Here is a 27,376-nt window from a genome sequence, read left to right on the forward strand (position 1 = left end):
ACAATGGTGAACTTTTCTTCTTAGGTAATCAAACACCTCATGTGGAACCATAGATTAATATTCCATCAAGGGTAGTCAAACCTTAGGGGAACCCAATGGTGAATCTCTTCCAAAGCAAGTCAACACTCTATTAGAAAAAAATGGTGAATCTTCCTTTATGGGAAGCAAACACCTTTCATTGTCATGATCACTCAGTGCTAAGTTCACATTTTATGAAAAACCTTTATTGCTTTACTGCATAAGACATAGTCTAAGGATATTGATTCTTTATATGCTTATACAGTATTCAATCACCTATCTAGTTTTAGGGTAAACATGAGCAAATATTTTAAGGCCAAACTATTGTATAGATATTCATTCACGTGTCCGTGTACCTGTATGTGGTCAAATCTTTCACATAATACATAAATGTCACATATGTTCATATATGAATGCACAAGTCTATAGGTATAACTATATGAGCAATCCTTTCATATAAAAACACCAAGACACTATGCACATTCATGTTTCATCATATCATATAATTTAACACATAACATATAAGACATTAAAAATATGTATTTATATTCGTTTTCATGTTCATAGAAAAACAAACTAGGAAACTATCCTATAAAGGAACACACGTGCAATGCATAGACAAAGTCCCATACCATTGACCATACTAGTACACCAATCAAGTCATCCTAGTTAATAAAATACATAACCAATGTGTGGGGGGGGGGAAGCGGATTTGTAATATTAGAGTAGAGAAAAGATTGTTGGATGAAGGATGATTTATTTATGAAGGCAAATGCCTCTTATATAGACATACATAATGACCTTTAATCCTTGCTAAAGGACGATTGGCCTTTACTATTTACATAGTGACTTGACTCTTACTATTTACACTGACTCTTACTATTCATGATTATTATTCATGAATAGGACACTAACACTATTTACTTTTAGACTTTTTTACAAAAAACAAAATAAACTTTGGCCAAATGGCCGACATACTATTACAATACTTTTTACATATGGCTGATATTCAGCCGACACAAAACGACAAACATAATAAAGACATATCTTTCTTTATCTCATACGAATCTTTTTTTCTTTATCTCTTTATCATAATTCAACTGTTGGTATTACGTTATCTTCTCCATTACACTTGGAGCATCTATGATCTGGGTATTTGTTGCTGATAAGTTTACAATAACTTACTAATAACTCTTCTGAAATAAATCCTTTTTTCAAGGCTCTTGTAGTTGGTTGATCTTCTGGCTTTAGCAATGACAAAATCCATCGCTGGACTTCATCCATATCTGATTTCCTTAGCTCTTTGTAATTAGAATAAATCATTACTTGATCTTGTGCATAATAACTCCAAATAGCATTGCCATTCAGATAATTATTGGCTAACTCTTGTACAATTGTTGCTTTTCCAATCATTCTTTTATTCGCATAAAAGCCTGGTATCTCTATCTTTGGTATCTCAGCTTGTTTTTCTATCTCTTCTGGTATAATCATATCTCTAGTCAGGCCAATCTTTATAACTTTTATTGGCGACTTTATCTCCTCATATAATATTTCTTCTGGTTCTGTATAGAATTTTATAAAAAATAGGTTTCCTTTAGTAATTCTTTTATATGTCATAAATGTTTTATGTAATTCTGGTATTCCAATTATTTCTTCTCCATCGTATGTATATACTGTATTTAGTAGTCCATAGCTATAACATGTTTTAACTAAATTTGGACTAGTTTTGGGTTGTGCTATAAGTCTGTTATATCCTTGTAACTTCTGGGTTATATAGTCTTCTTCGGGATTTTTTGTTTGAGTAGATCTTGGGTTCAGGTTTAAATATGTCTGAATTTTGTATATGTTTTCGATGTAGGACTGCGTAATATACTTGTATCTCTTTTTGTCGTTCTGTAGGCTAACTGCATATGTAGATGTTTGTGGTTCTACAGGTATTTGTATCTGTGGTTTTTGGATAAATGGTTTTACGAATAGTTGGTTTAAATTCATATTTTTTGGTTTCTAACTACCTCTTTTGCTTGTACCTGCAGCTGAATTTAAACAAACTCTGTTATGGGATTTTTGGAGTTTCCCAACTTCTCCTTCTAGCTCTGGCTATTTTTCGTCTGCCGAACGACGTAGCTCCGCATGTTTATAGTCATGCTGCTTACTTGTAGATTCTACATTTTCTTCTAGCTTTTGAAATCTCAAGCCCATACTATCCACTTTTGTACAAAGTGTAGTTAGGGTTTTGAGTATGTTTTCCATAAGATTATCTTGTCCTGGCTGTGTAACTCTGTCTTGATAAGTAGTCTGCAATCATATTTTTGTCAGTTTTTATTACCTCAATCGTAAATGTAAAATTTAATATATTTAATACTAGTCTCCTTATTTCTTTTGTTGTAACTGAATCATCTAATTTTTTTGTTATCCACCATTTTACCTGTGTATTATCTGTTCTTACAATAAATTTATTGTAAATAATATATGGTTCAAATGCTAATAAACATTTATATAATGCAAATAATTCTTTTCTATTTATTTCACATTTTATTTGTGCTTCTGTATAAGATCCTGAATAATATCTACAATGGTGTTCTATTTTTTCTTTTTCATATTTGTATTTTAAAACTCCTCCGTAACTATGATCACTCGAATCTGTTTCAACAATATAAGTAAATGTTTTATTTTCATCGGGAAAATATAGTTTTGGTAATTTTTTACATAAATTCTTAATATTTCTTATATGTTCTTTGTCTTTATTATCAAAATAATATTCTACATCTTTTTTAAGTTTTTTATGTAATGGTTTTAGATGTTCTGCTAATTTTGGTATGTATTCTCTTACCTGAATTACTAATCCTAGAAAGGATTGTAATTTCTTTTTTGTATCTATATTTTCATCAATAGTAATTATTTTTTGTACTATATGAGTTTGCATTTTTATTCCATTTTTATCTATTTGTATTCCTAGAAATTCTATTTGTGATTTCATAATTTCTGCTTTTCTTTTACTCAAACTTATACCTGTATTTTTTACTATATGTATAAAATTTTCCAATAATCTTATATGTTCATCTTGTGTTCTAGAATATAACAATATGTCATCTATATATACGATACAGTTTTCTAGCTGGTTAAAATAGTTATCCATAAAATGTTGGAATCTACCTGGTGCATTTTTATATCCAAAAGGTAAAACATTCCATTCATAGAAACCTTGCGGTACTGTGAATGCTGTTAATTGTTTAGATTCTTCTTCTAATTTTAGGTGGTAAAATCCTGATTTAAAGTCAAATTTGCTAAAATAATTATATCCTTGTATTTGTCTTATTTTTAGTATTTTGTTTGGTATCGGATAATTGTATGTTTTAGTTTTAGCATTTAGATTACGGTAATCTATGACCATTCTACTTTTACCTCTTTTTTGTTCACTATGTTTTATAACTATAAATGCTGGACTTATGTGTTTACTATTGCTTTTTTGTATGTAATTATTTTCTAATAATTCATCTATATGTATTTTAAATTCCTTTAAATCATCAAAGTTATATTTTAATGGTTTCTGTGTTATTATGCTATTTTCATCTATTAATTCAATTTTTACTTTTGTCTTATGTTTTTCCCATCCTTGTAATGGATTTTCGCTATATAATTGTTCTAGTTGTTCATTAATTATTTTAATTTTGTCTATAGCAAATATAATAATTTCTAATTGTGTTATTTGTTTATTATTTATATTTTCCATTTCTTGGTTTATTTTTTCACTTCCTTTTATCCATTCCATAGGTTTTCGTTGTTTATTATTTACTCTTTTTGCTCCTATTTTGTTTCCGCATGGTGTGGTAAACCACCAATGTGTTTTTGTTATTATGTGTGGATAAAATCTATCTAGAAATGGCATTCCTAATAACATATCTTTTGTGGTAAATTCAAAATTATACATTTCTTCTATTGTTAGTATCTTATCCCATATTTGTATTTTTATATTTTTTGCTTTATATTTAATCATACTTCCTTCATTGTTAAATCCTGTTACTACCATAGGTGTTTTTAATTTTTCCCATTTATCTTCTGGTAAGCAATTATATTTACATATATTCGCTTCTGCTCCTGTATCTATCATAGGGGTATAGTATCTGTTGTGATATCCTTCTACAATAATTTTTGCAAGTATAAATATTTTCATCTATCATTTTGTTCTTTTTATAATTATTTTCTTATTTTGACAAGTTATTGTTAATTGTTCATTTTCTATGCTGTATGGTTTAACCTTTTCTAACCATTTTATTCCTAATGTGATATTATGATTTCCTTCATATATCTTAAATTGTATTTTTAATGGAATTCCTCCTATAATTATTTCTTTTTCTTTTGTTTCTTCATTTGTATTTACTATTTCACTAGGTAATCCAGGGCATATATGTCTTGTTTTCATAATCTCTTCTTCTAATACTAGTTCTCTTGTTATATGATTTTCTTCTTGTCCTGTGTTTATTAAGATTTTATATTTTCTCTGGTCCATTATACCTGTTATAAAATAATGATATTTTGTCATTTCTTCTAAATCTTATGATATTTCATATTTTCTTTTAGATGAACTCATTCTTGATGAGGAAGCTCTAGTCATCATATTTAATGTGTTTGTATTTGGTGTACTTGAGGTACTCAATCTTTCTTTTACTATCTCCAATTCTTCTTCTGTATCCATTTATTTATAATTCTTCTTCTGTATCCATTTATTTATAACTATAGTCATTATTATCTATTACCGTAATTATTCTTTCGAAAGGATTTTCTATTTTTATTTTATCAATTTTATTTCTTGCTGTTATTTTATGTTTTGTTGTTAATATATAAAGATTTTTACATCTTGCTGTGAATACCTTACTTCCTGGTGCTAACTCTATTCCTGACATTTTCCAATATAATACTAATGATTTATCTATATTTGTAACTGTTAATGCTACTGTATAATTAGCACTTATTATAAATTTAAATTTTTGGTATATTAAATTTCCTTTAACTGCATTATTACACTTTTTTCTATAGGATGTTTTATTCTATCATCTGCTAAATATATTTCAATGGGTGTATCTATTCCTTCTCTAAAACAAGCTTTTATTAGTATTTCTGTTCCTCCTAAATGTACATATTTTATAGCTTCTTTATTTCTTATGTTTTGTATTTCTTTATTTATTATTAGTTTGTTTATTATAGGTATATATGCTTTTCCGCTTGTATATTTACCGTCTATGATGTGTTCTTTTTGACTAACTACATAGTATTCTTCTTTCTGTCTTTTAAACCAGTTTTTTAGTATAGGTATGTCAAGTATTTTTTCAACACTTAAATCTAATTCTTTTCCTTTTATTTGTTCAAAAAGTGTATTATCAAATATAATTTTTTGGTGTGATGATTCTTCATCTTCATAGTTCTCTTTAGATATTATTTCGTGTTCAGACATTATATTTCTTCTTCATTTGTTTCGTTATTATCTAGGTTAATATTTTCTTCTCCATTTTCAGTTTCTATATCTGATACTTCATATATACTATCATTTTCACTTAATTCATAATCTATGTATTCTATTTGCATATATTTTTCATCATCTATAATTAATTCTGCTATTTGTTTTCTTTTTGGATTTCTAGGTAATTTACAATCTTTAGCTATGTGTCCTATCTTTCCGCAATTATAACAAGTACATTGGGATATCTTTCTTTTTTGTATATATGGTCTTTTCATTTTATAGTTTTTTACATAATACCTTCGTCTTGGTTGTTTATATTTATACTTTATTTTGTTTTTTCTATAATTTTTATATCTTTTGGATTTTTGTTTTTTAATTGTACATCCAAATTGTGGTGCCATTTTACTTTTACAACATGATAAATTTTTATTTATTACCTTTTCTATTTTTAATTTTTCTTTTTGGTTCTCACATAATTGTGTAAACCATTGAGATAGAAATTTTATTCTAGCTCCTAAAGTATCTACCATTCCTTCATTATTTTTGTACTAAATGGTTCTGGTAATTTTGTAAAATATTGTTTTCTTATTTCTTTTGCTTCGTCTAAATTGTATTTAGATTTGTAATAGTATTCTTTGAATGCACAAGTATATTCTTCTATATAACACATTTTACATATAGCCAATTTTGTCATAAGTTGTCTATTTATTATTTTTTCCCTATTTTGTTCTCTTATATCCGTGGTCATACCTCCAAATTCATTTCTTATTGCTGATTCATATTTTGTCTAGTATATTTATATTTGTTGCTGATGGGGATCCATCCATTTTCTTATCATTCCTAAGTACTTCTAAACTTTCTGGGAATAGATTTTCTATCCATAATTTTGCTGTTCCTACGAATGTTCTTTCTATGTATCTCGGTGTTTTTGTTGTTTCTATTTTGTTATCTATTAACTGTTTAGATATATTTCCTGTCCATAGTAATATTGCTTTATTTACGTCTGTGACACAATCTAAGTCTAAGAAATTATATTGTTCACTTATTGGTTTCGGTATCCAATTTTTATTCAATCTACTGTTCCATATTGCATTATTTCTATCTGATTGTTGATAACTTTCTGTATAATAAGTTGGTGGCGTCCACCTAGGACAACTTCTAGGGTTATTTCTGGGACTATTATCTGGGGTTTTGACTCTTGACGTACTAGGTCTATTCATATCTCCAGTGTTTATTTCCAATTTTTTTATTTTATTTGTCTGTTCTAAGATTTCTGTATATGTCTCACTTATGTCACTTACTTCTGATTTTTGGTCATTTTCATTTTCATCTATTTCATTTACTTCATTTATCTCAATATCTTCATTTAATTTTGTTCCATTTCTTTTATTTCATTAGTTAATTCAAGCTCTTTATCTTTTTCCTTTTGTTTTTGTTTATTTTCATATAATAATTTTAGCCTAGCTAATTCCTTTTCTAATTCACTTATTCTTGTATTTTTTATTTCTTCTAAATGTTGTACTTCTTGTTTCGCTTGTATTTTTATTTTTTCAATTTCTTTTGATTTGTCTATTTCTTCATTTTCTTTTGTTATTCTTATCATAGCTGTTAAACTATCTTCTAATTTTGCTGTTTCTTTTTCTAACATTAAGTATAGATTATTTCCTATTTTTTATATCTTCTTCCTAGATTTGAAAATATTATTTTTATTATTATTCCGTCTTGATTTTCGTATGTTTTTTGGTCTACTGCAAATTCTTCTTTATTCATTATATTTTATGTATTATATTATGTTGTAACTCATATTCAAGACAATCTTATTCTAATTTTAACATGGATATATCTTTTCTTTGTGCTAGTATTGATTTATTACATACTTCTGCTAATATGTTTTCTTCTAATCTTCTTTTTCTATGTTGTAATTCTTGTTCTTTTTCAGCTATTTCTTCCCTTATTTCTTCTATTAATCGTTGTTTATAGATTTCTCTGTTCATACTCTTTTTTCAAATAGCGGACATATTTATATTCTGTTTGTGAAATTATGTTTATCAATTGATCTTTTTTATGATTATCTGTTTTGACTAGTTGTGATAGTTCATATTCTGTATATAAAGGTCTTAATCTTTTCCATATTTTTCTTACCTTTTTATCTATCTTGGTTCTTTTTATTTTATTTTTATCCATCATAATTTTTTATATAATATTTTAAAAAGCTTATTTAATTTATGTGGATATTTAATCTTTTTTTACTTGTAATTTCTACCATATCGCCTTAGCCAATATTCAGTCATATTTAATCTCCAATATCTAAATCATCATATAAATCATACATATCATAATAAAGTTCATCCTGTATGCTTTGTATGGTTAACTTAGTCGAACCTTGGGTTGTTATTTCTATTATCTCATATGTTAATAATTTATCATAAATTGCCATTTTTGTATCAATATTAAAATTTTTTAGTATATAAAGTAGTAATATCTTGTAATCAACATCATCGTTTAATAGGTAAGTTTCCATTTTTATCATTTTTATTTTCACTAAAATTTTATTCCTTCCAACCTCTTAATAAATTATACTTGCTTATTATGCCAAAATAATGATTTAATAATCATCTCGTCTGGTCACTACTACAGCTTTCTTCTTTGATTAGTTACCCTAACAGCGCCTCAACTTTGTTTACTCCCCTAAATGGCCTTCTCTGCTTACCGGTTTCAACCTTAGGATGAGCATACCTATGTGGTAGTTCCTAAACGTGTATACAAAAATACTTGGGGTGGAAACATCCGGATACGACTCCAATTTTGACCCGCAAGGGGCCCTAAAAGAGGTCCAAACATTGGAGTTCAACACTACCGGCAGTGCCCAAACGACGACCCAAACGACGGCCTGTAGACAAGGAAACGACCCATGTGTGGTCTTGTCTATGGATTAAATTTTATTTCAGATTGAGGGGTCTCTAAAGCAACCAATGAGATACCATCGACAAGACGTGGGTGATACCACAGACCGTCAATGCATCCGTCGATGGGTCAGTGTGTTTCTGCTAAATTTCTATTAACTTGAGGGGTGAAGTATTAAATTAAACCCAAGTCTTATTAAATGTGAGGACGGTTGTTTTGAATGTCTATGGGTATTTTAAGATTATATAGGTCATTAAACTCTCATTATATTCCTAGCATCTAAATCAAAACATATTCCGTCAAAAAGTTTCTTCAAAAACCTCTATGTCAGTTCAAAGTGAAGATTGAATTTTAAGATGGGTATTCAATGGAGTTTCTTCTTCAATTTTGATTGGGTTCTTCAAATAAGGTTTGAGATTTCTTCATCTAAGGCTTGCTATCACCTTATAAAAAATTTCAAAGATGATTTTCAAGGAATTCAAAAAGATCAAAAAGTCTAATTTATACTCTAAGCCTTAGGTACTTGCATAAATAGTTTCCAAATGTTTAAATATGATGAAATTGATGTATTATTGATTTTTTCCAATGAAATTCTCCATGAAACCTTGACATTTACAAATCTATCAATTTGACTAATATATGGTTTATGTGATCATGCTTTGAGAATGATGAATTCATGTGAAGATTGTTTTGGGCTATAATTCATGTAAAGATTATGGTTATGTAAGACCCCAAACATGACCTGGGTTAACTAGAGCATAAAATTTTGTCCTTGGTTTTCTAAGATACTAAATATGTCTAATATGTGGAATAGAGGTAGTAGCTAACGTATTATAGGGGTTTGAACTTAAATGTCAAGGGATGACTAAGAGGTTTGACGACTAAGTCACCTAAATGTCTAAACTTTTGTTCTATGTGTTTATGTGTCTTTCATTGTGTTTTAAGGTTCTTAAATGAGTTATTATAGCATATATATTCATAGGTTAATGTTTCGTCAAGCTTGAAGGTCGAATGACCAAGAACGTCCAAGGCATTCGAATTCTTGAGTCGACCTTGTACGTCTAGGCGAGTTTTGTCAAATTTTACGTGTTGATTTTGGATGAAATTGATGTTAGAGGTTTTAAAATTATAGAATATTGTAGTTTTGCTGGAAACGTATGGGAAATTATCCTTAAGGACCACAAAAGATCCCTTGAGGAAGGACCAAAAATTGTTGGCTTGGCAATCCCAAGTAGACCCCAAACGACGGAGCATTCGATGGTTCGTAGGCCTATTGACGCACCATCAAAAAGTGTTTTTGATGGGTAAATATCCATGGCAGGGAAAGAAAGTTTGTCACTCCACTGTATACAATGATGGAGGGCTGTGACGGCCCGTCAAGGAGAAGAGTCGCATGACCAGTTCCTGCGCAGGTGTTGCTGCCTAGTTAGGGGTGAATTTCATAATACACCCCATATTTAAATTAATTCATGGACGATTATTTAATGGTTTTTTGGTTATTTTAATTAACTATATAAAGGTTAATCACATTGAATACCTCTTTCTTCAAAATAATACACCCAAAACATTTAGAAAATAACCCAAAACCTCCGTTGAAGTCCAGCTTCAAAATGCAGCTTGGTGAGGGGTTTATGTGTCTAAATTCTTCATTAAATAGAATAATTATCATCCTTGAGGTATGGATTTTTATAATTTAACTCATTTCATCAAGGATCCCAATTCTCAACATGTTTGTCAAAATTTTCTAAAGTGAATTGTCTAATTTCATGATTCTACCATGAGTTCTTGCATAAATTAATTCAAAAACATTGAATTATGACATAATTCATATTGGATTGATGATTTCAACACAAATCACCTATGAAACCATGAATTTGGATAAACCCTAGATTTTGACAATAATGCGGGTTACTTGATATTAAGCTAATATTGATGAATTGTTATGAGTTTCATATGGACATTCTAATGATATAAGAAGTATAATAAATTTTAATCTAATATATCATATAATGTTAAACATAGATTGAATTGATAGATTTCATTGGATTTTATGATTATGTTGGTTACGACTTTGGGTGAAGGCCTTGTGACGTTGAATTGGACGATTTCGCATTTAATTGAAGTGTGAATAAGGGAAAGAAGGCATGCTGCTCAGATTTCTTTAATTTGATATTAATTATTCCTTGATTCTTTTGTGATTGGTATGGCGGTGTTATGTGCTTTACTTGCAATTGATCTGGCCTTGTCAGCGTTACTTTATGCAATATTATGAGCATGTCCTTCTTTGCAACAACTTTAAGTGATATGGATATTTGTATATTTTCATTGTGCAAAGCATTACATTTTTTATATACATGTTAAGTTATATAGTCATATATGTATTCTTCTAATTATTTTGCCTTAAGAAATTATGTTAGACCATGACTTTGACATTATTATTATAATGTTAGGTTAAGTATTTGTTATTACTAATTGACTTTATGATTCAATGTGGAGTATATTAATTATTTTATGATGAAATATATTATGAAATGAAGATGTTAGGTTGTTTTAGAGGTGTTTCTAAAATAACTTGTATTATGTTAATAGTGAAGTATGTGATGTCTTGTCTTAGTTGACTTGTATGTCTTGCTTGATGTATATATGATTATGAATATGTGATGTCTTGATTTAGAGTGTTATTACACTTACTCTTGAATGTATGAATTACATGTAACCTTAAATAATTATATGAGAGTCTATTATGTGAAAACATTGACTTAAGGGTAAGGTTAAGATTGATTGAAGTATAAGACGTAATCGTATCTTTCAAAGTAAAGGAATGACGGACTTAAGGTTTTTTGTGTGGAGCGTCATCATATTAATCCTTATGAAAGTCATCATGAGCTTTTTGTCTCCATTATGAGGTCGACCTAGTTGACCTTCCTTGGTAGGGTCAATGTGATTGGGTTATGAACTTGTTATGGAACCCTTTATGTCAACCTAATGTATGAATTACTCTATGAGAACGAAGTTTATCACCGAGTAAGGTAAGGAAAGTAGTTATAGTAAAGTATGATGGTAGAATACAAATAAGACTTGTATATTCCTTAACCATGTGCCTACAAGGGATGTGTCTAAGTTCTTCCATTTGCAAGTAGAACAACCTTATCGGATTAGGATAGAAATCCGGATTCCATGTCTAGCTATCGTGGTCTATGTCGATTATTGCCTATTCTCATCAAATGGAATATCTATTAGCATTTGAGTAGTTTATGGAGTTTAGGTGGTGGTGTATGATGCTATCTAGACATTGCATAATAGACTTTGAAGGTGTTTTGTAAAACTCTTAGGTCTTGACCAACATCATTATTGAAATGTTCTTTGTGTGATGTATGAGTCCTAATGAACTAATGAACTAATGCCTTATCTTAAGGAGTATGTAAATAAATGAGTGCCTAATCTAAAGTTACTTAAGTATTCCTTAGCTAAAGTGTGGAGAGGGAATAAGTGATGATCTCTTCATGTTTTATCTTTTGTTGTCTTGAGGATGACTCTAGTAAGGGAAGGTTGTTGATTTTTTGACATGATCTAATCCTTAGGTAGTCATAAGGATTATTTAGATAATCTTGAAAAGGTCACTATACACGTTATCTTCTTGATTTACTTAAGTGGGAAGATAATGTATATGTGTTGTTGACTTAGTGAGAACGATTTTATGATAGGGAGTGTATAAGATCTGTTAAGTGTGTGTGTAAGGGATTGTATGGGCGGCCGCTTCACAACTCAATCAAGATAGACTTAGAGTTAACCTTTACAAGAAGAATCATATGTTGATATTTATGATAGCTTTGTAAGTATGTATGTGACTCATTATAGGTAATCTTATAGGTAATCTTAAGGGTCTTTTAAGCACATCTAGAGAGGTTGTATGGGAGGTCTCCCTTTGTGTGACTAAGCGAATCTTAGGATAACTTTAAGTGAGGAAATTACACGCTAGTAGAATCTTATCTGTTTCTTAATTGATTTATAATGTTATTATAATTATAATATGATTTTTAAAAGAAAACATGCATTTCCAATAAATTCCATTTTCATGATTTTATGCATATAGCCATACTTAGTACATGTGGTTGTACAAACTCTATGCTTTTATCTATCTATAAAGTTCTTGGTAGGTGAGGAGTTTTATGTAATGAAGACTTGGACTTAGAAGATCGTTCAAGAGAAGTTGAAGTATGTCTTCACTTTAATCAAGGGAATATATGTGTCTTTTATGTTTCTTATTGAAGTATTTTAATTAAGTATTTCTATATTCGAATTTTTAAGTATTGACCGTCCCAAGTATTCTTGTGTCTTAAGATGTTAGGATAAAGAGTTAGTATTCCTATTACTTTTAGATGAAAGAGATTTTGAAGACTATATTATGTTTTGTGAAAAGTTTTAATTCCGCACTACTTTTAACTATGTATATGCAATGAGTGACATGAAAGGGCTTATCTAAGAACTCCGAGAGTTCAACGACATCGGTTACAATCCAATATGGTACCCTATCTTCTAGGGTATTGTTTCGGGTTGTTAGAATATTGGTATCACATCATAGGCTGGTGGAAGCAGTATTAGTAATCAATAAATCTAATCAAGTCACGTCTAGTATAGTCTTAACCATCGAAATAAGTCACGATACATCTATGGGAGAGAGAATATAGGACAATAGATTTTCCCTTGTTTTCTACTACTATGTCGTGTGGTAGAATTAATTTTATAATTATTTTTAATATGATATTCCTTGTGTTTTCTAGGATATGAATACTAGATGATTTGCCTCTAGATTGTTGGAAGAGGAGCGGGTGAATGAAAAGGTTTCCCCTCAAGTAGAGCAAGCTGAGTAAGTTCCTCAAGGCGGGCAAGGAGTTTAAGGTGCTCAAGATGACCAAGTGCCTCCCCAAGGAGATCTTATTCCTTATGCGGAAGGAGGTATTAAGATTCCCGAGATGTCTAATAGGGAGTTTAGAGAGGCTTTGATTTCTATAGCAAGAGCCATGACTATGCAAGGTAATTTGAATATGATTCCTAGGATTGTGGAGAGCACTATGACATCTAGGTTGAGAGATTAATCCTACTATCTTTCTTGTCTCTATGTTAAATGAGGATAACCAAGATTTTCTTAATGGAGTGTACAAAGTTTTGAGTATTATGGGGTAACATCTAGTGAGAAGGCGGAGTTGGCTTTGTACCAATTGAGGGATGTTTCTAAAATTTTATACAGCCAATTACAAGATAATAAGCCGGAAGGACCGGAGCCTATTGAATGGGAAGAATTTAAGGAAGCATTTCTTGGTATGTACCTTTCCCAAGAGAGGAGAAAAATTAAGGTAGAGGAGTTTATAATTCTCACGCACGGCAATATGAGTGTTGCGGCGTACTCTTTGAAATTCTCAACTCTGTGTAGGTATGCCCCTTCTCTTGTGTCTAATCCTAGAGAGGAAATGACTAGTTTTGTGACTGGTGTAGCCAACTTAGTTGTGGAAAAATGTCGTACCGCTATAATGCATGACATATGACCTTAACTAGAAACATTGTGTATGAACAATCAATTGAAGTGCCTAACTTAGGAGGATTCTAGAAGTTTGAAAAGAAGGGTTGCTAGTGATCAAGAGCAAATTAGGATTAAGATAAGGTTCAATCCCGAGGATAATCTAGGAGTCCTATGTTCAAGGTTGAAAATGGAGGGTTTCCAAGGATGGCAAGCCTACTTGTGTAAATTGTGGCAAAAAACATTATGGTGAGTGTCTATTGGGTACCGGATTTTCTTTAGTTGTGGTAAAGATGGGCCTAAAATGAGAGATTGTCCAATGAATACCCTTAGAGGTAGAGAGGGTAAGAAAATATCTCCTAGTGTTCGAAAGGATGATGTTTCAATAGAGAGGCTTTTCTATGCACTCCGTTCTAGGGGGGAGAATCCGGATGAGAAGAAGAGGGATGATGATGTTGGTAAGTTCTCTTTATTTTGTTAAGATATGAGTTCCTTCTTAATGGGGGAGTATGGTTTGTAGATGGGATAGAAGTCCTTGACATTGTTACTTGTGCATGATGTTTAGGAGTTCAGTTGACATTGAATTTCATTATCTTCTTGCATTTTTTTGTGTTTTATGAAGCCATTATTATGGTGTAAGATGTGTTTATATGATGTTTTTTTTGCATATTTGCATGTTTAAATAATGAATTACTCAAAAAAGTGGATTTTTAAAAAAAATATTATTGCTTAAAAATTCTTTGTTGCATTAAAAACTGCATGCTGCCATATTATTGAGAAAATAACTAATTGATTCGTTTGCCTAAAAATATTGTAAAGTGGTTAGAACTAATGTATATTAGTAGGGATATTGAGTATAAAGTGAGTTTTTACTATTTGGATTGAAGAATGTGAGTTTTGTAGCATAATGAGTTATAGAATTATTTTCTAGTTTTTTGTTGTGTTGTGAATCTCTTTACTATGTGAAATTTATGTTTTCTTGTTTATTATATATTTTATGCGATGGTAATTACATACTATTTAAGTCACTAATCTTGGAAGTGTTCGGAGAGTGGCAAGTATCATTAGAAGACGCATGTTGTCCAAGTGGGGAAGATTGTAAGACCCCGAAAATGACCTAGGTTAACTAGGGCATAAAATAATTTTATTTGTGTTTTAAGGTCCTAAATATGTCTAATATTTTGTATAGAACAAGTATCTAAGTTATTATAGGTGTTGTAAGTCAAATGTCAAGGGACGACTAAGACGTTTGATGACTACGTCACCTAAATGCCTAAAATATGGTTCTATTTGTTTATGTTTGTTTTATTGTTTTTGAGGTTTTTAAATGAGTTATTATAGCATTTATAGGCAGTGGTTAATGTTTCGTGTGGATCGGAGGTCAAACGAGCAAGAACGTCCAAGGAGTTTGAAAGATATGCCTTGAGTTGACCTTGTATGTCTAGGCGAGTTTCATCGAGTTTTACATGTTCGTTGTGGATAAGATTTATGTGAGAGGTGTTAAACTTATAGATGACCTTATTTTGGTTAGAAACATTGGGGAAATTATCCACAAAGACCACCAAAGGGCCCTTGAGGAAGGATTAAAATTATTTGGCATGTCACTCCCGGGCAGATCCAAAACGACGGAGCAGTCGACGGCTCGTAGGCCTGCTGACGCCCCGTCAAAGGGTTTAGTGGATGGGGACATAACCAAGACAGGTAATAGACAGAAAATGTATCCAACAACAGAGGGCTATGACATCCTGTCGTGGCTGTTACGGCCCGTCAAGGGCAAGCGTCGCATGACCTGTTCCTGTGCAGGTGCTGCTGCCAAGTTAGGGGTGAATCGGTAAATATACCTCACTTATAAATTAATTCATGGAAGGTTATTTAAGGGTTATTTAGTAATTTTAATTAATTATATAAAGGGTAATAACATGGAAGACCTCATTCTTCAAAGTCATAAACCAAAAACACTTGAAAATATCCCAAAACCTCCATTGAAGTCCAACTTGAAGAGGTAGGTTGGCGAGGGTTTTTTTTTGTCGAAATTCATCATAAAAGTGAAGAATTATAATCCTTGAGGTATGAATTTTTATCCTTGAAACTGGTTTCTTCAAGGATCCCAATTCTCAACATGTTATTCAAAGTTTTCTTAAGTGGATTGTCCAATTTAATGATTATACCATGGGTTCTTTCACAAATGATTTCTAAACATTGAATTATGATCTATATTGTATTTATTATTTCAACATAAATTATCTATGAACCCATGAATTTGGATGAACCCTAGTTTTTTACTATAATTTGGGTTACTTGATATTAGGATAATATTGATGAATTGTTATGCTATTTCTTATGGGCTATCTAATGATATATGAATTATATTCAATTGTTATATAATTGATCCTAGATTATTAAACCTAGATTGAATTGTTACAGATTTCATTGGATTTTATTATTATTGCTTGAATTGTTTGTTATGACATTGGGCAGGTCTTGTGATGTTGAATTAGACGGTTTAGCATTGAATTAATGTTTGAATAAGGGAATGAGGGTATACTTCCCGGATTTATTTAATTTTATATTAATTATAATTAGAATCATTTTTTTAGTATGGTCCACTTATGGCGGCAGTATTATGTGCTTTACTTGCAATTGACGTGGCCTTGTCGGCGTTACTTTATGCAATATTATGAGCATGGCCTTATTGGCAACTACTTGAAGTTATTTGTGTATTTCTGTAGTTTTTTAGGTCTGAATAATGACATTTTCTATCTACACGTAAGGTTATATAGTCATATATGTGTTCTTCTACTAATAATGCCTTAAGTAATCATGCAAGACTATGAATTTGACTTTATGATTATAGTGTTACTTTAGGTTTTGGTTATTCCTAATTGACATTATGAGTCTATGTTTAGTAAATTAATGATGTTTTGATGACATATATGATTACTTGAAGATGTTAGGTTGTTTTAGAGGTGTTTTTAGAATGACTTATATGTTAAAACTGAAGTATGTGATGTCTTGTCTTAGTTAACTTGTATCTCTTTCTTGATGTATATATGATTTTGAATATGTGATGTATTTATTTAGGGTGTTAGAACTCTTAGTATTTAATGTATGAATGATATATGACCTTAAATGATGATATGCGAGTCTATTATGTGAAAACCTTGACTAAAGTGTAAGGATAAGATTGATTGAAGTGTAAGCAATAATGGTATCCTTCAAAGCAATAATGGAGTGATGCAATTAAAATTTGTTGGCTGGAATGGCAACATATTAATCCTTAGGAAAGTCATCTTGAGCTTCTTGTTGCCATTGTGAGGTAGCCCTAGTGGACCTTCCTTTGTAGGATAAATGTGATTGGGTTCTGAACATGTTATGGAAACCTTTTATATGAACCTAATGTATGAATTACTCTATGAGAACGAAGTCTAGCACCAAGTGAGTATTGTAAGGGAAGTAGTTCTAGTTAAGTATGAGACTAGAATACAAAGAAGCCCTTGATACTCCTTAACCATGTGCATACATGGGATGTGTCTAAGATCTACCATTGGCAAGTAGACCAACCTCATCGGAGTACGATACAACTCCGGTTTCCATGTCTATCTATGTTGGTGTATGTCGGTTATTGCATTTGAGGAGTTTAGGGAGTTTATTTGATGCTATTGGACACTATGTAGACATTTCACAATAGATTTTGAAGGTGTTATGTGGAGTTCCTAGGTCTTGTCCAAGACCATTATTTGAATGTCCTTTATGTGATGTATGAGTCCTAATGAACTAATTAACTAATGACTAATATTAAGGACTATGTAAACAAATGAGTGCCTAATCCAAACTGACTTAAGGATTCCTTAGCTAATGTGTGGAGAGGGAATAAGAGATGATCTCTTCATGTCTTATCTATGGAAGTCTTGATGATATCTCTAGTTAGGGAAGTTGGTTGATTTTGTAGACATGATCTAAGCCTTAGGTAGTCTTAAGTATTATTTAGGTAATCTTAAAAAGGTCATTATGGATATTATATTCTTCATTTACTTAAGTAGGTCTTATGATAGCCTTTGGGATGCGAATGTTATAGCATCTATGTGTTGGTGACTTAGTGAGAACGATTCTATCTTAGAGAGTCTATATCATCTCTTAAGTGTCTGTGTGAGGGATTGTATGGGTGGTCGCTTCACAACTCACTCAAGTTAGTGAGAACGATTCTATCTTAGGGAGTCTATATCATCTCTCAAGTGTCTGTGTGAGGGATTGTATGGGTGGTCGCTTCACAACTCACTCAAGTGAGACTTAGAGATCACCTTTGGTAGAAAAATCTTACCTTGATGTTTATGATTGCTTTGTAAGTATGTATGTAACTCATTAGGAACATCTAAAGAGGGTGTATGAGCGGTCTCTCTTTGTTTGACTTAAGTGAATCTTAGGATAAGTGTAGGTGAGGAAATTACATGTTAGAAGTATCTTATGTGTTTCTAAATTGATTTATAATTTTAGCATGATAATAATATGATTTTCTAAATAAAAGATGAATATTTCCAATAAAGTCCGTTTTTTAATATTTTTATGCATATAGACATACTTAGTACATGTGGTTGTACTAACTCCATGATTTTGTCTATCTATATAGATCTTGGTAGGTGAGGAGCTTTGAGAAGTGATGACTTAGACTTAGAAGATCGTTCAAGAGAAGTTGAAGTTTGTCCTCACTTGACTCGGGGGAATATATGTGTCTTTTATGTTTCTTGTTGAAGTATTGTCATATACTAAGTGTTTGTATATTCGTATTTTGAAGTATAGGACGTGTGCTAAGTATTCTTTTGTCTTATGATTATGAGGTTGAGACTTAGTATTCCTATTAATTATATAACGAAAGAGATTTTGAAGACTATATTATGTTTTGTGCAATTTTTTAATCCCGCAATACTTTTCACTATGGATATGCAATGAGTGATATTGAAGGGATTTTCTTAGAACTCCGAGAGTTAGACGATGCCGGTTACAATCCATGATTGTACCCTTTATTCTAGGTTCGGGTTTCGTACTGTGACAAGCTTGGTATAAGAGCATAGGTTGGTGAAAATAGTTTCACGAATAAAGAAGTCTCATCAAGTCGCTTCTTGTAGAGTCTTGACCATCGGTGTGAGTCGCGACACATCTACGGGCGAGAGGCTATAGGACGCTAGAGTTTCCTTTCTTTTCTACTCCTAAGTTGTGCGAAGAGTAAATGTTATTATTATCCTTCTTATGAGTTTCTTTGTGTTTTAAAGAAGATGAATACTAGAATATTGGACGCTAGAAGGTTGGAAGAGGACAGGTTGAATGAGGAGGTTCCCCCTCAATTTGAGCAAGTTGAGCAAGTTTCTCAAGGTGGCAAAGATTTCAAGGTGCTCAAGATGCCCATGTGCCTTCCCATGGTGATCATATTCCTTTTATGGAAGGCGATATTGATGTTCCGGATATGTTTAATAGGGAGAATATAGAGGCTTTGACTGCTATAGCCCGAGCGGTGACTATGGAAGGTAATTTGAATATGATGCCTAAGGTTGTGGCGAGCACTATGACATCAAGGTTGAGAGATTTTCTGAGTATGAATCTTTCTATATTTCTTGGCTCTAAAGTAAATGAGGATCCCCAAGAGTTTCTTTATGGAGTGTACAATATTTTGAGTGCTATAGGGGTTACATCTAGGGAGAAGGCGGAGTCGGCATAGTACCAATTGAGGGATGTTTCTAAAATTTGGTACACTAAATGGAAGGATAATAGGAATGAAGGATCGGGTCCTATTGAATGGGAAGAATTTAAGGAAGCTTTTCCTTAAATGTACTTTCCCCGAGAGAGGAGAGAAATAAAGTTCGAGGAGTTTATCAATCTCAAGCAAGGAAATATGAGTGTCGCGGAGTACTGTTTGAAATTCTAAACTTTTTCTAGGTATGCCCCTTATCTGGTCTCTAATCCAAGAGATGAAATGACTCATTTTGTGACAGGGGTAATCGACTTAGTGGTGGATAAAAGTCGTACCGTTATGTTGCATGACGATATGACCCTAGTTAGATTCATAGTGTATGAACAATAAATTTAAGAGTCAAATTAGGAGGATTACTAAAAGTTTGAAAAAGAGTGGTAGTAGTTATCAAGAGCAAACTAGGTCTAAGAATATGGTTCACTCCCAAGGAGAATCTAGGAGTGCAATGTTCAAGGTTAATAAAGGAGGTGTTTCAAAGGATGGCAAGCCTACTTGTGCAAATTGTGGCAAAAAACGTTATGGAGAGTGTCTATTGGGTACCGGGAGGTTCTTTTGTTGTGGTAAAGATGGACACAAAATGAGAGATTGTCCAATGATTACTTCTAGAGGTACAGAGGGTAAGCAAGTTTCTCTTAGTGTTCCAAAGGATGATGCTTAAACAAAGACGCGTTACTATGCACTTCGTTCTAGGGTGGAGAAGCCGGATGAGAAAGAGAGTGATGATGCTATTGTTAAGTTCTCTTACTTTTGTTAAGATGTTAGTTCATTCTATGTAGGGAATTAAGGGTTGTAGATGGGATAGAAGTCCTTGACATTGTTTCTTGTGCATGATTTTTAGGAGTTAAGTTTAAATTGAATTTCATTATCTTCTTGCATTGTATGTTTTATGAAGCCATGATTATGTTGTAACATGTGTTTATATACTGTAGTTTTTCATATTAGCATGTTTATATCATGAATTGTTTAAAATGTGGATTTTTGAAGTAAAAAATTGCTAAAAAATTCGTTGTTTCATTGAAAACTGCATGTGCCATATTTTTAAGAAATTAACTAATTGATTTGTTTGCCTGAAAATATTGTAATGTGGTTAGAACTAATGTGTATGAGTAGGGCATTGAGTATAAAATGAGTTTTTACTATTTATATTTAATAATGTGAGTTTTGTAAAATAATGAGTTAAAGAATTGTTTTCTAGTTTCTTGTTGTGTTGTGAATCTTTTGTCTATGTGAAATTTATGTTTTCTTGTTGATTATGTGTTGTATGGAATGAATATTATCTTCTAGTTGAATCTCTAATCATGGAAGTGTTTGGAGAGTGGCAAGTGTCATTCAAGGACGAAAGTTGTCCAAGAGGGGAAAATTGTAAGACCCCAAAAATTGACCTGGGTTAACTAGAGACTAAAATTTTGTTACTGGTTTTATAAGGTCCTAAACATTTATAATATTTCGTATAGAAGAAGTAGCTAAAGTACTATAGGTGTTGGAAGTCAAACGTCAAAGGACGACTAAGACTTTTTGACGACTAAGTCACCTAAATGTCTAAAATATGGTTCTATGTGTTTGTGTGTTTTTCATGGTTTTTTAAGGTTATTAAATGAGTTATTATAGCATGTATAGGAAGTTTTTGAAGATTTTTTATGTTTGGAGATAAAACGACCAAGAACGTCCAAGGCGTTCGAAAGATATGCCTTGAGTCGACCTTGTACATCTAGGCGACTTTTGTGGAGTTTAACGTGTTTGTTTTGGATGAAATTCATGTGATAGGCGTTAAAATTATAAACTGTCATATTTTGGTGGTAAACGTCTGGGAAATTATCCCCAAGGACATCCGAAGGGCCTTGAGGAAAAACCCAAAATCGTTGGCATGGAAAGCCAAGGCAGACCCCAAACGACGGAGCAGTTGAGGGCTCGTAGGCCTGTTGACGCCCCCTCAAAGGGTGTAGTGGATGCGTAATTAACCATGGTAGGTTAATGAAGCTTGTCCATCCACTTTAGTGAACAACTGTGGGCTGTTACGCCCAATCGTGCCTATGAAAACCGGTAAAGGGCAGACGTCGCATGACCTATTCCTGCGTAGCTGGTGCGGCCAAGTAATGGGTGAATTGGTAAATTCACCCCACATAAAAATTAAGTCATGTACGGTTATTTAAGGGTTATATTTGTATTTTGATTAAGTATATAAAGGGTAATCACATGGAAGACCTCATTCTTCAAAATTATAAACCCAAAACACTTAGAAAATATCCCAAAACCTCCATTAAAGTCCATCTTGAAGAGGCAGTTTAGTGAGGGGTTTTTGTGTCGAAATTCTTCATAAAAGTGAAGAATTTTATTCTTTTATAGGTATGGATTTTTATAATTGAAACTTGTTTCATCATGTAACGCAAGTCTAAACATGTTTCTCAAAGTTTTCTCAAGTGGACTGTCCAATTTAATGATTCTACCATGGGTTCTTGCATAAATAATTTCTTAGAATTGAATTACAATATAATTGATATTGTATTGATGATTTAAACATAAATTACCTATAAATCTATTAATTTGGATGAACCCTACTTTTTGACTATAATGTTGATTACTTGATATTAAGAGATTTCATTAGATTTATGATTATTGCTTGAATTGTTGATTATGAATTTGGGTAAGGGCCTTATGAAGTTGAATTGGACGACTTAGCATTGAATGGAAGTGTGAATAAGGGAATGAAGGTATTCTACCCAGATTTCGTTAATTTGATTTTAATTATACTTATATTCTATTGTGAATTGTATGGTCCAATTATGGTGGCATGTTATATGCTTTACTTGCAATTGACGTAGCCTTGTCAGCGTTACTTTGTGCAATATTATGAGCTTAACCTTATTGGAAACTACTTGAACTTATGTTCCTCTTGGTGTACATGTGAAGTTATAAAGTCGTATATGTATTCTTCAACTTATGTTGTGTTAAGTAATCATGTAAGACTATGACTTTGAAATTTTGATTATAGAGTTAGGATAAGTCTTGGTTATTCCTAATTGACTTTATGAGTCTATGTGGAGTATATTAATGATGATATGATGGCATATATGATTACTTGAAGATGTTAGTTTTTTCTATAGGTGATTCTATAACAACTTGTAGTATGTGTTAAAAGTGAAGTATGTGATGTCTTGTCTTAGTTGACTTGTATCTCTTGCTTGATGTATATATGATTATGACTATGTGATGTCTTTAATTAGGGCGTTAGAACTCTTAGTATTTAATGTATGAATTACATGTCACCTTAAATTATGATATGAGAGTCTATCATGTGAAAACCATGACTAAAGGGTAAGGTTCAGATTGATTGTAGTGTAAGTCATCATGGTATCTTTCAAAGCAAAGCAATGATTGTATTAAGGTTAGTTTTCTTGAACCGCATCATATTAATCCTTAGTAAAGACGTCATGAGCTTCTTGTCGCCAGTGTGAGGTAGCCCTAATGGACCTTCCTTGGCAGGGTAAATGTGATTGGGTTATGATCTTTTTATGGAAACCTTTTATGTCTACCGAATGTATGAATTACTCTATGAGAATGAAGGCTAGCACCGAGTGAGTATTGTAAGGGATTAATTCTAGTTAGGTATGATACTAGAATACAAAGAAGCCATTAATATTTCATAACCATGTACCTACATGTGATATGTCTAAGTTCTACCATTGGCAAGTTGAACAACCTTATTGGAGTTGTATAGAACTCTGGATTCCATGACTAGCTATGATGGTCTGTGTCGGATATTGCCTATTTTCATCATATGGAATACCTATTGGCATTTGAGGAATTTATGGAATTAAGGTGGTGGTATGGGACGCTATCTAGACATTGCACAATAGACTTTGAAGGTGTTATGTAGAGTTCCTAGGACTTGTAAAAGACCATTATTTGAATGTTTATTATGTGATGTATGATTCCTAATGAAGTAATGACTTATCTTAAGGATTATGTAAATAAATGAGTACCAAATCTAAATTGACTTAAGAATTGCTTAGCTTAACTGTGAAAGAGGGCATAATAGATGATCTCTTCATGTCTTATCATTGGAAGTCTTGAGGATAAATCTGTTTAGGAAAGTTTGTTGATTTTGTTGACATGATCTAAGCCTTAGGTAGTCTTAAGGATTATTTAGTGATTCTTGAAGAGGTCATTATGGACGTTATCTTCTTCATTTACTTAAGTAGGTCTTTTGATAGCCTTTGGGAAGAGAATGCCATATAATCTATATGTAGGTGACTTATTGAGAACGATTATATTTGAGGGAGTCTATAGGATCTCCTAAGTGTGTGTATAAGGGATTGTATGGGCGGTCGCTTCACAACTAATTCAAGTGATATTTAGAGTTCAGCTTTGGTAGAAGAATCTTACCTTGATGTTTATGATTTGTTTTTAAGTAAATATGTGACTGATTATATATAATATTAAGGGTCGTTTAGGAACATCTAGAGAGGGTGTATGGGCGGTCTCTCATTGTGTCACTTAACTGAATCTTAGGATGACTTTTTGTGAGGAAATTACATTCTAGAAGTATGTTATGCGCTTCTAAATTGATTTATTATGTTATTATGATTATAATATGATTTTTTTAAAAAAGACGCATATTTGCAATAAAGTCCTTTTTCATGATTTTTGTGCATATAGCCATACATAGTACATGTGGTTGTACTAACTTCATGCTTTTATGTATCTATATAGTTCTTGGTAGTTGAAGAGTTTTGAGAAGTGAAGACTTAGACATAGAAGATCGTTCAGGGAGAATTTGAAGTATGTCCTTACTTGACTCGACGTTATATATTCGTAGCATGCAATAGGGGTTAAATTTCGAAGATCCAAAATTCAGAATAAATCATGTAGCATTTGAAAATAAGAATGAAATGTAGTTGATTTAGAGATCAGAACCACATACCTTATATTGGAGAAGATGAAAACAAATTAAGGCACACAACTCTGGTGATCAGGAGAAGAACAATTGACTCTGACCAGCTGACTACTTGAAGAAGCAGGGAAATTGAAAGAGTAAATATTAGGGGAATTTTGGAAGGGATGAGGAGTATGATGTTTTAAGGGGAGGAAGAGGGTGTTAGGGATTTTAAGAGGGAGTAAATGGGGTAAGTGAGGGAAAGAAACGGTTAGAATAAAGAGGTGGGAAGTAAAAAGGTTAAAAACGTTAATACTCGTCGGTCGGGTCGGGTCGGATTTACTGGTATTTATCCGACGAGTCCCCGTCGACAATCCGTTACAAGTGTGGCAGTCCATCATCGGTGACCTAATTTATAAAAAATAGAAAAACTCACCTGGGCACGACGAATGCTTGCGACGGTCCATCGCAGGCGCGAAGGTCAGTCGATGGGTTCGTCAATGAGTTTTGCAGATTAATTTTTTGTGATATACTACCTGCAAATTTAACTCCCATGATGATATTATTTTTGTATTTTCTTGACACTTTTTGGACACGTACCCTAAACGACGCTCTAGATAACACTTCTAACTAAATAAAAAATCTTGAAAAAACTTATAGTTTGATTAAAGGATACATATTGGGTTGCCTCCCAACCAGAACTTGATTTAACGTCGCGGCATGACGGAGGACACTTCATTACTCAGACTTCATCAAGATGGTATGCCTCAATCACTTCATTTGCCATTTCAGCATGACCCAGATAGATTTTTATCCGTTGTCCATTTACCTTTAACCGCACAGCCTCCTTGTTTGCCAACTCAACCGCTCCGCGATGGAATAGTTGCGTGATCAATTAAAGGCCAATCCATTTGGAATTGAGTTTGCCCGGAAACAAGCTCAACCTAGAATGGAATAAAAACACCAAATCCCCAACCATAAAAAAGTATTACTCAATCTTTTTTGTCATGGTACTTCTTCATATTTTTTTTGTAGAGTGCTGAACTTTCATAAGCTTTAAGGAGAATTTCATCGAGCTCATTCCACCCATTTAACCTCTGTTGTGTAGCCTAATTCCAATCCATTTTCAACTTCTTCATTACCCTTATGGCTTCATGCACTAACTATACTGGTAAGGAACAATCCTTCCCATATACAAGTTGGTATGGGGACATACCTATGGGAGTCTTGTATGATGTCCGACAGGACCAAAGAGCATCATAAAGTCACCTCGACCAATCCGTTCTACTAGCGATCACTGTTTTAAACAAAATATGCTTATTCTCCGTATTGGACACCTCATCTTGACACTAGTTTGAGGATGGTAAAGAGTGGACACATTATGACAAACCCCATATTTCTCCAATAGTCCCTTAAACAATTTGTTGCAAAAGTGGCATCACCCATCACTACTAATAGCCCTTGGTGTTCCAAATAAGGAAAATATATTCTTTTTAAAGAAAACGGTGACACTCTTCCCCTCAATATTTGCGAGTGTGATAGCTTCTAGAAATTTAGACACATAATCAACTACCAGTAGAATGTACTTCACCACATGAGAACTCACAAAAGGGCCCATAAATTCAATACCCCACACATCAAATAACTCAATCACAAGAATGAGAGTTAAAGTGAGCTCTTGCTTTCTTGAAATGCCACAATCTCTTTCGCATCGATCACATGCTTTGGCAAACTCATGAGCATCTTGATTAATAGTTGGCCAATAGTAGCCACATTGTAAGATCTTGTGAGCGGTCCAGATACCACTATGATGTCAACATAAGGGTGAAGAATTGCATGCCTCCACAACACTCAACATCTCAACGTATGATACACAACACTGAATAATCCCATTGACACAACTACAATACAAGTATGTCTCATCCCAAAAGAACTTTTTCACATTATACATGAAAATTTTCCTTTGATGCAAGTACAAGTTCGGTTGGATGATACTGCTAGCCAGATAAATCGCAATATCTATGAACCATGGAGTCAAGTCTTGAGTTGCGGCAATTACATGGTCTTCGGGGAAAGTATCATCAATTTATGTTTTATCCCCCAACTCTCCTCTCATTTATTTATCTTCTAAATGGGACAAGTGATCAACAACTTCATATTCGGTCCCTTTTGTATCACTAACCTTAATGTCAAATTCTTTCAATAATAATACCCAACGAATCAACCTCGGTTTCACATCCTTCTTAGCCATCAAATATTTAAAAGTAGAATGATAACTATACACTATAACCCTAGTGCAAAGAAAATAGCAGCAAAATTTCTCATATGAAAAGAATACTGCAAGGAGCTCTAGCTCAGTCACAGTGTAGTTCTTTTGGGCTTCATTTAGGGATTTACTAGCATAGTAATTGAGTGAAGGATTATGTACCTTATTTTCCCCAATACACAACGAAGAGCAACCCCACTAGAATCACATATTACCTCAAATGGCATGCTCCAATCAAGCGAAATAATGATAGGTGTTGACACCAACTTTTCTTTCAACTCACCAGAAGTCTTAAGACAAGATTCATCAAAATAAAATTTACACTCTTTCTCAAGCTACTTGAACAAAGGATGCAAATTTTTGGAATAATCCTGGATGAAACTTTGGTAAAAATCTGCATACCCAAGAAAGCTTCTCACACCTTTGATAGAGATAAGTGGGGGAAGTCTCTCTACTACCTCAACTTTAGCTCGATCAACCTCTATGCCCTTCTAAAAAATGTGATGACCCAATACAATTCCCTTTTTCCCATGAAGTTACATTTTTCCATATTTAGTACTAGATTTCAGTCTTCACACCTCTTAAGAATCTTAAACAAACGACTT

The 27,376-nt window shown here is 32.5% G+C and overlaps 1 protein-coding gene across 1 annotated transcript in view; it reads right to left on the reverse strand.

Annotated features, from left to right (window-relative positions):
* Positions 1-1,107: 1,107 nt before the first annotated feature.
* LOC138339375 (uncharacterized) overlaps positions 1,108-27,376 on the reverse strand; it is a 56,779-nt gene continuing 30,510 nt past the window's right edge. Inside the window, exon 2 of the mRNA XM_069290969.1 lies at positions 1,108-1,580. Coding sequence (XP_069147070.1) covers positions 1,108-1,580 — 473 coding nt within the window. The remainder of the gene's footprint in view (positions 1,581-27,376) is intronic.

Source organism: Solanum lycopersicum, chromosome 11 (genome assembly GCF_036512215.1).
Source record: "Solanum lycopersicum chromosome 11, SLM_r2.1".
NCBI classification, from domain to species: Eukaryota; Viridiplantae; Streptophyta; class Magnoliopsida; order Solanales; family Solanaceae; genus Solanum; species Solanum lycopersicum.